Source organism: Perca fluviatilis, chromosome 19 (genome assembly GCF_010015445.1).
Source record: "Perca fluviatilis chromosome 19, GENO_Pfluv_1.0, whole genome shotgun sequence".
Taxonomy (NCBI): Eukaryota; Metazoa; Chordata; class Actinopteri; order Perciformes; family Percidae; genus Perca; species Perca fluviatilis.
The window spans coordinates 22311233-22327279 of record NC_053130.1 but is presented as its reverse complement, the minus strand read 5'-3'; the positions used below and the strand labels follow the sequence as shown (position 1 = coordinate 22327279).

Below are 16047 nucleotides of genomic sequence, written 5' to 3'. Positions count from 1 at the left end.
TACTCCCAATCAATCTGCAGTGCCAATGCTCCTGCAATTCACCACAACCTTGAGGGCTGTGTCCCCTCTCTTTCCGTTTGGGATGTTGGTGGGCTTTGGGTCCCTCCCTCATTCCTCCTCATTTAGAGATGCACTTGTGCTCGGACCGAAGATAGCACCACTTTGCAATGCGGCTCTGGGATTTGAATGCATTTAACAAAAAGCTCATATACACAGATAGTAACAGACTGCTCCATGCTCTTTGTGTTACTTATAGGGATGTCACGAGAACCGATACTTGCGATATCTTCCGGTTCTAAAATGACAAAACACCGACGATGCCCATTTTTGTGAAGCACCGTAGGCACCGTTAGTGACGATGCCAGTGTTAGCAGCATCAGTGCTGCGCCTCTTCCGGAACTGATGGGGGCAGTATACGCTTCAGAGTGTTCCAGTTGATACATTCAGAAGTAGGAGGTCACAAACAAGTGGCCGAATTCACGCCCTTCTACTTCCAGTACATATCTTTCGAAAAACTATGAACGGAGTGAACAGAGATAGATTCTACCCGACCTAAAAAGCAGCATGTTCACTGCAAACTCACGGTCCTCTCTTCCTGATTTACAGCCCCCCTCTGTTGGCTTCAAATAACTCACCGTTGTCGGCTACGGCCGCTGAGTAGTTAGCATGGCGGCGTTAGCCACGGTTAGCCAGGACCAGTCGGGATCACTTTACTGGCTGTGTCTCAATTGTTTTTGCGAGTAACCAACTCGGGTACTCTAGCTTTATAATTCAATGTGAGTACATGAATGATGAAATTACATAAAATGCCCGTCCCTTGTAGCTGTGATAAATTAGCCTGAAGCAAATGCTTAGCTACCTGTTCAGGAGGAAATTAGCCAACTCAGCGTCCTTTTGGGCTCTAAGCTGTCTCCATCTTTCAAATACATCTCCAATATTTACCCGTGGTTTGTTACATCTCTGGTCACGCAACTGTTAGAAACACTGTTTTTGCACAGTACCTTTTGAAAGATGCCTGGAAGTCTGGAATGTGTCTGGGGACACTAGTTGTTGCACTATGACCATTAATTGCACTTTATTATGTTGTTCTATGCTTTTTTGCACATATTTTGTATGTCTTGTTATGACATTTTGATATTTTTAAAATATTTTAATAAAGAAGTTCATGTTTCAAGTTAAAGTACATGGAATCTTAGAAAATCCTTTTTTTTTTTTTTTTAACGTGGTATCGGAATCGGCATTGAGAATCGTGTTATTTTACTGGTATTGGCACCGACTACTGAATTCTTGGTATTGTGACACCCCTAGTTACTTATGCCTTCTGTTGCCTGTTTACAGTGCTTTTTCTATGTTTCCTGTGGTTGTTTCAATTACCTCTTTATATGAATCAAAGTAAAAGATTAAAAAGACAGAACCTACGTGGTTTGGCGATATCCACAGATGTTTTTCTGCAGTAGTTATACATGTTGAAATAACAAACAACATAATAAGTGTGAGCCTTTATATTCCTAATTATTATCATTATTTTGCAGCTACAGTAGATAAGCAATTATACAGTTACCTTACAAAGCAGCTTGGAAGTACTATTTTTATCTTGTGCCTAAATTCTCTGAGTCTGTTTCTTTTTTTTCTTTTTGTTGAAGTCTAGAGGAGGAGGGGGATTTGTTGTTCTGCTTGGTCGCCCATTGACATGTATTGTCTGGGCCAGGCTAGGGTGGCAGAGTGGCTCCGTTCATGGCCCCAGTGTGACAGAGCTGTCTCTACATGAAGGTGACCCTCTCTCTCTGGATCCTCCACTCTCCCCAGCTTGCCTGTCAGGTCCTACAGGCGACATGGTCTATTAAGCACCTTAATGATGACCACAGCCTCATGCACTCAAACAATAGACCCTTACTCTCTCATATCTCTGTGTGTATTTTAAATGCGGAGTGTATGTATGAGTATGTGTTTCCTCTGTGCTATCCGTGTACAATGGAGTCTAACTTTTACCCAGCTAGTGTCTGATGGGAGATTTTGATTAGGCCTGGACGCTTGGCAAAGTAAATCTTCTCTGGGATTTAAAGGTGGATACTTTGAACGGGCAATCCTTCAGAAGACTTTTACACTCAATAAATCCACTAACGCCCCAATGTTTCAAAAGACTGCTTTAACAGCCTCATACTTTATACCCATAATATCCTGCTCTGTAGTGTAAAAGTGACAGAACTGCTTGAAGATGGCAACACGCCTTGGGGAGCACTCCTACCAACACTTTCACATCTGTTGATCCCCCATATCCCTGTACCTGCCATGACTAACAGAAGCTATGTGACAAGGCAGGTGTATTATGTACTCTTCCCTTGAGGTTGGCAAGAAGCGACCATGAGGTTCAGTCTGCAGCTGCTGGGCTTGGTGTGTGTACATTTTCAGATGAGTAGAAATGTGGGGGACAGGGGAAGAGATTACGCCGCCTCGCAGCAGTTCATCCCAGCGTAATTACCTTTTAGTCAATGTTTACATCCGGTGACCACCGGGAGTCTGCGAGCCTCCTGATTCTCAAACAAGGTGGAGCAGGGGGCAACACTGCGACCTTAGTGATGTTGGAGGTCCAGAAATTTGAATGTGCAAACCACAACCAGTGAAATGCAGTGTCAAATATAATTCAATCCTACAATAACAGGGGATTCATACTGCATGTGCTGCAGCCTAAACAAACACATAAAGGACCTTGTATTCTGTGGCATCAGGCGTGCATATTATGTGATTTCAAGAGTATCGCAGTGTCCCGATATTGTAGAGTATGATGGGCTTGATATCTTGCACTTTTCTTTGCTGTCCTGTGAAATCCATGTAACTCCAATTTTGGTGAAAAAAAAAAAAAAAAAAAAAACAAAAAAAAAAAAAAAATATATATTTTTTTTTTTTTTAAAAAGGGGGGGTTAAGTGAAAACTGGGTAAACCCTTTTTTTTTCCTTTTTTTTTTCTTTTTTTCACATATACACTTGGATATTATGTCATATAAACACTCTGATCATTCTTTGCCATGCTTGCAGGTGTATCATCAATTCAAAGTTTCATTGTAGTTAGTCAGTAAAATAAGAAATGTGCAGCTAAATGATAAAATGATGATCAACACACGAAATAAAACGACACAGCGCATTCATTTTATCGTCACTTGTGCTTTCCATTACCGGCTGCAATCGGAGAGAGTTCAGACAGCCAGAAACCAAACTGTGTTCATTCTCATCTGTTGAGGTAACATGGTTATTTCAGAAATAGGCGGGTGAATAGTGTTATGATCATGTACAGGGGTAGTAATAACCGGATTTCTCTTGTTCACAACTGGCTAGCAAGTTGCTCAGGAGCAGTATGTCAGTACTGTGACTAAAACACACGCAAACAAGCATCTTTTTTTTTTGCCACATTTTTGTTCTTGTGACATTCCTTGTCAGCTTACATAAAATATGTCTGCATTACTGAATTCATATTCAGTCTGTAATAATCATGATTTCGGAATCACAGCTGTGCTTTATATTTTTCCAGACAAGCAAGGCTAAAAGCTCATCAAAGAAAGGCGCACAAATCTGAAATGTGCTTTCACATTGTCACCTTTTAAGATCCTTTTCATATGGAGACAAAGACATACAAGGCCCTTTTTGTTTTTTGCCGTAGGTGTGAATATCATTAGATCTACCGTGAGTGCAATAAATGTGAGGAGGTGCAGTAGCCTTTGCCCATGAGACAATAAAACACATATGGAAATGAGCCGACAGCATGACTAATAGCTTGCAGTTTGAACCACGCACCCATCTCAGCAAAATGCCTGTTCTCTTTAAGTGAGCCATTATACAGTTATCAATGGGCATGCTTCGCCTTTGATCTCTCTTTTAAGGGGTTGAGGATTTTACATCCAAAAAAAGAAACACCTTAGAGAAGCCATTGGTTTGCATGCTCTCTGCCGTTATGCCCAAAATGAGGATAAAACCAATACAAAGAAAGCTGTCACTCCCCGTGTCCCTCCTGTCCCTAATCCTTCCACTCCTGAGTCTGTGCCCGCCACACCATCATCAGAGCTCAGATCAAAGCGTGAGAGAATGGCCCAGAGGTCTGCACAGAGGGAAGGCTAACCTCCTCAGAGCTTACTATGTCCTTGGACCAAAGTCCTTTTTAAGGGCTAGACATATTCATTGAAACACAATTCTGTGCAGAATGCCTCAATTGAGCTTTACTTTGGATCAGCAATCTTGCTTTGTGGACATTCCCTGAGGCAGTCATCGTAGCTAAAGTGTCCGTTATAAGAAGACAATTTAGTCATCTCATTTGAAAGCCCTTCATACAGCTGGAATAAACTAAGGTCAGAAACATGCATTATTGTGTGTACCGTTTGTATGGCCATGGAACTGCAAGCTCCTATCTTTATTACTTAAAGCGCACCAGACCAATATATATTGTAAATTGAAAAAATTGTGTTTTCTCATGCTAATAAGACACAGGCCTTGACCTCTTATACGGCTACTGTAATTAGTGTTGGTTGCTCTTACCTCTGGGCAAGCTCAGATTTATGGCTTTATGTTGTGGGGAGCTTTAAAGCGAAAGTGCGCTGCTGGGGCCTAGTCAGCCCACAGACTACATGGATAAACAGACTGAACCAAAGCTCTGGTATACAGTGCATTCCTTAACTGCATACTGTATGTGCATACTGTGTAATACTGTAATCTACCTTCAGTTCAGCAAGTGGGTCTCAAATAAGATAATGAATTTTGACTTGATTAACTATGTGATCATGTTCTAGTGTTGCAGTATAGAATAGATTTTTTTGGGTATAACATAGTATTATTGCTATTGTATAACTTTTTTTGCCTTGCGCTTTGCAATCCAAGGCCCTATACAGTATAATCTGTTGCGAACTAGTGGCGTATGGACCCCAAAGCAGAGAGCGGAAACAGGTAAGTTAGTGAACAAAAGTTTATTCAAACAAAAACGTCTCTTGGCAAGAGCAGGGGTGGCAGGGAGATGGCCGGCTGGAGTGGTCCTGGGAGGCAGCGTGGATTTCAGGAACTGCGTAGGCAGCGTGGCAGGCTTAAGGCTGAGACAGAAACAAATGCAGGTAAGTAGACCGGCCAACAGCAGAGAACAGAATCAAAAGGTTCCTCACTGGTAAGAATACTAGGAACAGGAAACGCAACGCGCAACCGAACGAGTGACGGAATTATCCGGCAGAGTAGCGGATTGAAGACCAGGCGGAGAGAGTGATGAGGTGAATGGATACAGGTGTGCCTCGTCAGCTGCCGGAGAAGTCAGCCACGCCCCCTGCCACACACATGCCCTGCAGAGAATAGAGGAGAAAAGAAACAAAAAAACACCAACAAAACCAGACCCAAACGCAGAATCATAACATAATCCATACAATCATGCATTCAAACTCTGACATTTTGGGATTATATGCTGATTTACAGAGCATTACATAAGAAGATCAATATTAATTTCATCCCTGCACAATCAGTACAAAGATAGATCAGTCGCGTGTTTGGCCTACCCTAGCATAAACACTGGCAGCAGAGGGGAAATAGCCAGCATCCAACAGACGTTTTAAAAAAACCTACAAGTCTCCTGCCTATTTATCTCACCCTAGTCTACCTTGGCTCATAAACAGGCTGCAGTCGCATCACACGGGCTATAGTATCACTGGAGTTGTGCAAATGGGATCAGCTATTATCAGTGTTGTGGAACTGAGTGCGACGAAGGCAATCACAGAGCACCCTGAGCTTCCGTTAACAAAGAGTTCATTAAGTCGACTAAATTCCCAATTGACGAAAACATCTCCAGCTGCAAGTCTTTGAGTAATTATTCCTAAAGCACAAGGCCAATGAAGAAATCATAAGAAAGTGATTTACCCAGCGGTATACTGTATGTTTTGCCTTAAAGTATACAGGAAAAAGACAAACATTCACTCTTCTAATTGGAAAATGTGTTCCTATGGTTCAATAATAATTATGCAGTTACCATGCTTCCAAGAGGTCACTTCTACACCAGTACAGAGTGCTGAATTCGATTTGCAGTTAATGAGGTTGGGTCTCTCAACGAATGTTAGTTTTTATTTTGTATGTAGTGCTTTGGGAAATGTGGTTATAGCCTATTTTATCATCCGTTATGATTCTGTGCAGATCTCCTATCTACAATCATCTGGGTAACATATTACTTTGCTTTTCCATTTTATACAATTAGACACTAAATCCAATCCAAAAATAAGTTATGGGTTCTATTCATTAGCTGTGATGTTAATTTAGCAGCTTTGTGTAATTCCTGAAGATAATTTTTATACAAACTTATCTTATTACTGTATCTGCAGGAAATCTATGGTGCGTCTTGTATATGGTTGTTGTGCTGACAAAATATTACTTTGTCACTGTGCAGTCAACCTTCTTAGGATGTGGGATTTGTGCATTCATATCCAAACGCCTGATGCCAGTGAGGGATATCCTTAAATAACGGGCCCCTCCTTTATTCCGGGGGACTGCTGGGCTACAGCTAAGAATAATCTCTACTTTCACATGAACCATATTAATTCTGGCAACCCTGCTGACCACATGCTACTGTATTGCCCTTTCTCTGTTCTACCTTGTTACACTGACTCCTGCATAACCCCTGCACAATAGCTCTTAGCACTACATGTAGTGCCAACATTCTAGCACACTCCTAACCACACAGTAGCTCATCAATAAACCTTTAATGCTATAAATAATTAAGGGCAACGGAATAAAGGTCAGTTTAAATCATCAATCATCCATGTTCCCTTTATATGTCAGCGGTGATTACTTAGTAGCTCGGTTCAAACAACTTTGGTCAGTTTGGGGATGGTAGCAAGGCTTTTATCACCAAATACAGCCTGGGTATAGCCAAGCTTTTATTTTGTAGGTTTTCTGGTGGCATTCATTAGTATGCAATATGCAGCAGACATTGTCTCACATTGGCCCCGTCACGTGTCTTCCTATGTATGCTGTTCTGTCACCTCAAAATTCAGAGTGGGGTTTTGACTTTGAAGCCGCTTTGATATGGTGCTTTTGAAAAATGTTGAAGGACGCCATGAAAGGGAAAAAAAATGTCTAATTAGTAGCCTTACATTGGAAGGGTACCATAGGCTGGCTTTCACATTGCAAGACCAGAAACCCCTTTTTTCTTTTTCTCTGATTAAATGTGCTGTTGAAGTTGATTTATGAATTTAAATTAAAGTAATGTCTCATGAAAAATTATTATTTTACTATTCATTTAGATCAACCACTTGGGACTCATCTGCTCTTGCTGTACAAGTCACAAGCGATATTTTAGGATTATTGATAATTCTAACCTCGTAGCTCCATATGCTGTTAATCTCTACTGAGACAGTTTGAAATGGGGTATAGATATTTGAGAATCCACATGTACCCTGGTTTTACCTTCCACAGAGGGATATATGGCATAGCTTGTCTCTTTTGCTCCATTTTATCTTCAGCATGTCAGGGGCTTTCTCACTTTGAGTTATGAAAGAGCAGTTTGATAGATTCAGACAGAATCCTCCTGTTCCCTGCTTTGATAATTTCTTTATACCCACCTGTAATTTAGGCCTCTAAAATGTAAATTACTTCTAATGCTACACACACCATGCTCTATTTTCTAAGCACTCATTGGACTAATCACAGGCTTTTGAATCCCTGAGGCATATATTGAATGATGTCTTCTACACTGGTGAGTGTTGAGTGAGCGAGTGTGCACATATTCATATCAAGCAGTTTGCTCAGAATTACCACAGATACATTTTTTCCTTCATTTATTGCTTTTTTGCTTGCTTTGCTACCATCTCGGGATTCAATCAAAATGCAGCCTACAGTTTATAATGCCATGACCATTATAATCATGTCAGGGTGAGGATCTTAATCAAAGTAAAGTTCAAGGCTTTAAAGGAAGCGGATGTAAGATACCATAAATTGTAAAATAAAAGCCGATATTGAAATAATAGTTGAGGCTGTTGGTCTACTGGAACAAAGTCTGGTTGCCAATAAAGGAAAAAGCTGTACTATAATGGCTCACTTGATACATTTGGGATAATATACAATGTTACAATTATTTCCACCAATGGGACAATGTAGTCATATACCCCACACTCTCAATTTTTGCAGAAATATTGTTCTTGATTGATAGATAAAATTGCGAGTTTCCATTATGAGCAAACTACCACAGCAAGCAGGAGACCAAGCAAAAACAGTGAATCTTCTAACTAAAATGTCATAATAACAACCTGTCTCAAAAAAACTCCTGATTCCCCCTTCAGTTGACGTTAAAGGCATGATGATTCCTGATCAGATGACAAAGGCACGTCTATTACCCCATCTGTCAATCTGAGGCTTTCTCTCTCACAGCATTTCAGATCAGCCACCAGAGAAGTCTTGATTTCACCCACTACAAGTATGCTAATCTAATCAATAAGTTATATATTTAATAAAAACTGAAAATATCTGACAAGAAGTTTGCCTGCAGTTGTACAGAGTAGTGTTACAATGGAGTAGTAGGAATACATTTTGTTATTGAGTTTACTTGACATGTTCCTTGCCTACTCATTGCAATTCTGTCAATCATGTGCGGGTTACGCAGAGGTCAGTCAGTTTGTCTCACCGATGTAAATTCCTTTCCTTTGTCTTTGCCTCTCTGTTGCTCAGTGGTCAGCGATATAATTTCAACTGATACTGAGCAGGGAGTACTCATACATAAATATGAGCAGACGTCTGGTTGCATGTGCCCTCAGTTCAGAGTAGTATCATTTTTATGCCGTTTTAAACGCTCCCTCTTTAACACAGGGAATCAGTGTCACCAGCAGACCTCTGTGGGAAATCTCAGTGATATGAATAATAAAAGAACCGTTTTCTACCCAAACTGGGCACTCAATATACTGGTTTGCAATGTTGGTACTTTATAGTTTTATGTTAAAAGTTGCTTGTACTTCCCAATGTAATGACCATATTTTATGACAAAAAAGCTTCTTGGTGTGCCTGTGCACTGTAGCTTTGGGCTTCAGGGTGAACTGTGCTTGATCAACCATACAGCTGGTCATGGACCAATGAATCAAGCAGCCATCAGTTCAGTAGCTGCTTGTATTTGCTCCACTGCTCTGCCCTATCCACAGGCTGCAGCATTTACACCTTTTTCTTCTGCCCATTCATCTCACCTCTGTCATACGTTTGACTGACAGACATGCTGTCTCCCCCCTCGAGTGTGATCATAGAACACACTGAGCATCATTAAGGCCAAAGAGAGTTTATTATGCCCATCTACTGTATCTATCTTTAGTCTAATCCCAATGTCTACCCCACTTGTCCCACTATAGAAATGGAAAGTGCTTAAGAGCTCTCTGGTGAACTGTTTAAGCTCTTTATACACACCTTCCTCATGTTTGGAGGCCTACAGACTGCTGACTGAATAACCTGTATTTTTTTAACATTGTACTGTAACATAAATAGTGAAAATAGGGAGGGTGGGAGCCCAGCAAAAAAACACTACTGTATCTTAACACATCCGTGAGACTTTTTTTAAATAAAAATGTTTCCTATTATTTATTACAATGTGAAAGTTGCACAAGTCTGTTTACATGCACAGAGAACTCTGATTATCCTTATATAAGTAATCTTGCTTTAAGATGATTCATATTAAACTTCATGTCTGGATTATAATAACCCAATAAACCTCAAACTGTGATTATAAAAGACCAGGTTAAAAGGGCTTGCATATTTCAATATTAAGTATATTGCTGTGAGGTGGGAACTTCTTTCTACTTTCACTGTTTGTTTTCATTGCTGCTGCAGACTCACACAGCACGATAGATACATGTTGATGTCAACAAAACATTATGGTAAGCACGATTTACATTTTCTTCAGTCTGGCTTGTCATTCCTTTCCTCTGTATCAGAGGCTACCTACAGTTGCTGAGGGAAAGGATTTACTTGGTGGTGGCACATTTTCATACTTCATTGCTGACAGGACTCGAGAGAAAGACAGGAATGTTCTGTTCTGGCTTATTCATAACAACACAGATTCTCTATCACAAGGTAGCAGAGGTGCATGCGGACAGCTAAGCGGTTTTCCAGAGTATCATAGCCAGTAGGTTAGTCCCTGCATGTAAACACAGCTAGCGATGCTGAGTCCTTAATGGACACTTAGATATTATTGTGATAATAGTTTTACTTGATCACAGCATATATAAAAACAGGTGGAGGGACTCAGGCCATTAGGTTCCAGGTTTCTCACCCTCTGCATTTCGCCATCCTCCATTTAGCATAATGACACTCAAACAATCAGCTCTCGCATTAGAATATGGAGCGGGGTATTATGCAGAATAAAAGGGTGTTCATATGTCATATTTGAATATCCTGATCTGTAACCGTGACATGCTCTTCCCAGCAGCAGGTAGCTGGTTCAGACAGAGAAACCATGCATGACCTACATGCTTAAAGAATTACAGCAGTCAACAAAGAGGATTCTCTTGGATGTTCTGATACTCTGATGTAAGCCTACACTGTGGCAACAGTGGTGAATAATAACATACTTGTGGTCGTATTTGCACAAGGTCTCCCCTTGCTGCTGTGATTTATAAGCAGAGCTTCCATCTGCAAACAGGCTAGGAGGTTTCGAGCTGCGGGGGCAGCACCCTATGTCCAGTGCTATTTACTCAGCCAGCCGAGACGAGGTGCTCCCCAGGCAGGATCCTGCAGTCACTGCGTGTTTTTTTTTTTTTTTTTTTTACCTTTACCTGTCTGCTCATGGGAAGGTGACAGCTACAGCAGGACAGCCGCCCTTTGCCACAGGTTGAGCCATCTTTACAGTGTCATTTCCTGCTGCTACACAAATGACTGAAAGCTGCAGGCTATCATGCTCTCAGAGGAACAATAGTGACTTAGTTTTATGAGCACTGTCTTTGCAAAACTCTAGTCACACTTTGAAGTGAATAAATCATTGTTTTAATAGGCGGCGGTTGCGTCAGTTAAAAAAATTCATATCCCTATGTAAATATTACAGTAAATGCATGTGGATTATAATTAACGCCATCTTCATTAAAAGCATGCATGAATGTAAAACAAGTTTTAGTTTTTCCAACAATGATCACTACAGCCACTCTCTGTGCTGTACCTAATATACTGTGAGCTGAAAAAGTGTGCAGAGATGCTGAGAGGAAAGGTGCTCCACTTTAAAGTGATGTGATAGATTAGGGAGGAGCCCCAGCAACAGAATAATTTCCCTAGTGACCAATTTCTGAACACTCTCTAAGCAAAGAAAATCAGCAACAAGCAACACGTCAGACACAGCCTCATGCCAGCGTGCAGGCGAACATGCTGACTCACTTCTAATGAGCAGCCAGAGATAGAAATAATAACCTAAAGCACGAATCATGGGTCATATATACCGCTGACTGTCCTTATTAACACTGGACCTTATACAATGTAGGCAGATGTACAGGTACGTACGCTAACAACTATCAGAAATAGCTTCTACGGTGGCCCAGTGTTGATGGGAAAGACAAAGAGAAAAAGGCTTTGCTACTATTACAGTGTTGCTCGCTGCCTGTGGCTACTTGTGAAATCTACTGTAGCTCAGCATTGTATTCACTTGTAGTATTCTTGACTTTCAATCGGTTCTAACAAATTAAAGGACTCTGGCAATCACTTGTTTTCTGTCTCTAAAAGAGCTAAAGCTCCATTTGATTCAGCCATTCCATTAGGACTGACCATCACTACTCATCTACTCTCCATGTGAATAACTGCGATACTAAAGCAGCAGCTACTGCAGTAAACAGGAACTGGTGTTCTCCCCTTGCTCACCTTAACATTAAGAAAGTTTATTCAGCAGTTGAAGCTTTTAATGACTTTAAAGCCCATGGATAATATTGAGCATGTTGGTATTTACAGATATTGATTATCAGTTATGTGCATAACTCAGTGTAATTTATAGCGGCGTGAGGCAGATTTATAGATGAAAAGGAGGTGAGTCTGCCAAAAATCTCTCCAGGCTTTACCGTTTTATTGGATATGTACTTCTCTTCACTTTTTGCAATAACTGTCCTTTAAACAAGTAAATGACATCTGCAATGTGCCACAAAGGTGTCAGATCTTTACAGCATCCTGTTAAGTGATTACCCAATGCATTTTCACACCAGAAAAATCAATACCCTTTAATGGATCAGCCAAGGAACTAATACAAAAAAAGATTTTAATTGATTATGGTGCTTCACTGCCACAGCCTGCGACGTGTTAAGGTGTAGTTGCCGTCTGAGCTGAAGTTGAAGTTGAAGAGACTGACATCGCTGCCTTTCAGCTGAGAGAAGATAACGAGGCTTCTGGCTCAGGATCACTTTGGCAGCAGAGACTGGCTGGAGGCATTGACAGGAAATAATGCTCATCTTGTCTGAAGATTAAACATAATTTACTTCCTCCTTATTATTACACAGCTTCACATAAACTCTTGCTGCTGACATAACTATTGATTCCTGTTTGATAGCGGTTTGTTTGATTCCTGTTGACTGTTGCAAAATGTAGAATTTGCATAATTTAGCTAAAGGTATTGAGATTTTCACAAGTCTAAATGCCAAGATGCTGCCAATGAGTCTATGGAAAAAAATACACCTACAGTATATGAAAAACTGCATTTAATTTGTGCAGTTTTGAATTCAGACATCCTTTGGGGTTTTTAAAGACAAATTAGTTTGCAGTTATCTTTTTTGAATCTTTTATTCTGATACCATTGGTCCATTTGGGATATTTAACCGTTTTGCGTCCTCAATATGTGTATGTGCCATGAGCAGCATTTGGCACAGGACTAAAAATGGCCAGGCTTTTCCACGCTTCATCATCTGTGGTTTGTGTCAGACCCAGACAGTCATCTGGAAAGGTCGAAGCTTCGGTAAAAGATTTAAATCATTCCACAGAAGAAAGATTCACCTTGACAGGCGGAACCTGAAAACGGGTAAATAAGAATACAAACAGAGACACATAAAGCAAGGACAAACGGACCGTTGCATTTCAAAGCAGGTGTCATCGGTTTGATGCTTTAGAGAAAAAAAAGTCTACATAATTTATCAGTCTTTTAAATCAATTATTTACTTCCAAAATATGTGAATTACATTTATTTCTTCTCTCAGTTAAAAGGACTCAATTTTTCAAACCTTGAATACTTGTTTGTTTAATTATCATACGAGTGGACGTGCATTTGCTATTTTTCTCTTTCAGATCTATTAATTGTGTTTTCAGCTCTAAAATTAAGTGATCTTGGCACCGCTGCTAGCAACAGCATGTTTCTAAATCCAGCTTGACAGGGTCAGTGTGGCAAAACAAACTGTTGGGCTTAGTTTTGGCACAGGGAGAATTTGACATATGCATGTTTTTCTTTGATAAATCTCTGTAGTGTTTTGTTGTTCTATATTCATCCAGTTGTGAGCTGCTAGTGGAAATTTTTCCTTTTTTTTCATTTGTCATCTTATTATATTAATGTTGTGGCCACGCCTTTTGATGAATGCAGGAACTAAAGCACGTATTCAGCTGCTTTTGAGGACAAATGGGGCCTTTGAAAAAATCCTTTCTCTTTACTGTTTATTAATATACTTAAAAAGATGAATGTGAAATAGGGAAGCTTACAGCGAGGCCTATGTATCATAATATATTTGCTCACAGAAGTAAAGAGTAATGAAACTATTTTCAGCTATAAAGCCATGCTTGAATAATATGTCTGCTGCAAAGTGCTACAAAGCAAGAACTATTACAAGGCGGTTACTTTTTATAATGTTTTTGGAAAAGACAGCCATAAATATATGTAGGTTTTTGTTCTTTAGCTGGTGAAAATATTTATATTAATAATATGTATTCTGATTCTGCCGGTCTGTTGTGTTTTGTGCATGTGTCCCTACACTTTAGTGGTTGGTGGTGTATTATTGATTCCTGCTATCGATCTAAACCACAATGACATTGTGATTTCGTCTTTTAGTTTTCTCATCATTTGAAGGAAATGCACTGAAAAGCCTCCTGCTGTGATGTCCTCGTTGTTCTTGTGACACAGCTGAGTTACTATCAATTTTATACAGAATGGAATCTGTCTTTCATCTAAATTCATTAAATTACAGACATATATAAATAGGCTGAAACTACATTTTACGTGTGAAGCAGCCTCAGTCCTTGGTTAAGTTCCATGGATATCAGTGGAAGAGAGGATCTGTGTGTATGAACCTGTCTGTAGGCGACAGATCAGTCAACCTCATTTGGATATTCATGTGCTGCAGATTATTAAGCAGCAAGCTCAACGTGTACTTAGGAATTCACATGATCCACCATTCCCTCAAGCAACAAACTGCGACTGTTATGGACATCAAGCATGGGCGTTAAGTACTGATAGGCCGTCACGATCATTGGTGCAACAGTGCTAGATAGATAATTTATTGTCCTGCGTTAGGGGAAATTAGTTTGGATAGCGTAGTCCAACAGTCCAACATCCTCTTTAACGCAGCAGTGTGAGTGTGCTAAGCGATCTAATGTGTGTGTGAATAGGGGTGTTCAAGTCCAGGATGAAATTAATGTGCCTTGATTTGGAAGTCAAGAGGAAAGTGTATAAGTGTGTGTGTGTGTTGAGAGCTGGTGTACGGATTTACAATACAGATCTGCATTTGCATTGAAGGGATTTGGGCACATGGTAAATTGTTCCTCTTGGGAATGAACAAGTGAAGCAGTAGAGGTAAACAACAAACCTACCAAGGTAAAGAGTAGGTGTGCTTCATTTGCTACAGTTTAATGCAGATGTAGTGATAAAAGGTACTACTGTTGTTTTGTCCCATTTATTTATTCAATGTGAGTGTGTTTGACTTTTATTTCTGTCTTTTTCTGCACAGGCCTTCCCATGTATATCCACAGGCATCTATGGTAAGCTTAATCTCTCTTATTTTGTTTAATTTACTTTGACATGTAGTTTTATTTTTGCTTTGTTTATCACAACAATCTGCACACGTTAACTCTGTGTACCTGCCTTATGTTGCAAACATCATTTCCGTGGCTGTATATTCAAAATTCTGCATCAAGGGGTTGCAGGTTTTGATTTTAAAGAAGAACACAGTGTGTTGAAACATACCAACAAGTTCACCTTACAGCATGTTGCACAAAGACACAACCTAGTATAAGGTGAACAAAATGTAGACCCTGTATGCTTGTGCTCCTTCATGGGACCACACCTTATATGTAGCAAAGCATCGCTGGCAAAGAGCTGGTGTGCTAATTAGACTTCAACAAAGTCACATTGAAAACATGCACAATTTGGTGATATAAACAGGCTTTGAAGTTATGATGACAAAAGATGTTGGATGCAGGGAAACTACTGGAGTTTTTATAATATAGTAAATTGCCTCTGCAGAGAAGAAATAATTATTTTCTCACTGTTCTGACATACGGTATACAGTAGGCTAGCTCTAATAATCACAGTGTGTCCCAAATATGTAAGGATCATTTAACATGCTAATTTCTATTAACAAGTCAGCAGCAATACGGTTCTATGAAAGCATTTAAAACTGGTATAATAATTTTGACCAAGATGCCATTTTTTGTACCACAGTGCTTTTGCCGTTGTTTAATTAAAGGCCAGTATGAGCCAGTAACTGTTAAACATGACCAGGGATCTGTAATTGCTTGGGCAGTCATCTCATAAAGTCGTTAAGGGCTCTGATCACTCTCCATGATCATATTACAGCCACGGAAATTAGGACCATTTAAGACCACGTGCTCCCCGTGGTGCAAACACAGTTCACACGAGATGTTCCCATATACATATACAACGATGATAATGCAACTGGGTCCAATGTCAAACTAATTCAAAAGCGGTTTCTCAAACACCAATGTGAACTCACAACCCATCCATTACCTCTCCACTCACCAAAGCTAAATCCTTTATGGGTTTACATCTGCACCATCACTGAAAGAGTGGAGGCTTTCCTCAATAAAGAATGATGTAATCTAGATCTAAAACACAGAAAAAAACAACACGGATTGAAGCTGTTCTTTGGCCTTAATTCTGTTGAGA

At 40.0% G+C, this 16047-nt stretch overlaps 1 protein-coding gene across 3 annotated transcripts in view; it reads left to right on the top strand.

The window, feature by feature from the left end:
* Positions 1-16047, top strand: part of macrod2 (mono-ADP ribosylhydrolase 2) — a 433012-nt gene that overhangs the window by 313524 nt on the left and 103441 nt on the right. For all 3 annotated transcript variants that reach the window (XM_039783426.1, XM_039783425.1, XM_039783424.1), the window contains exon 7: positions 14870-14900. In XM_039783426.1, the coding sequence (XP_039639360.1) occupies positions 14870-14900 (31 nt within the window). The remainder of the gene's footprint in view (positions 1-14869; positions 14901-16047) is intronic.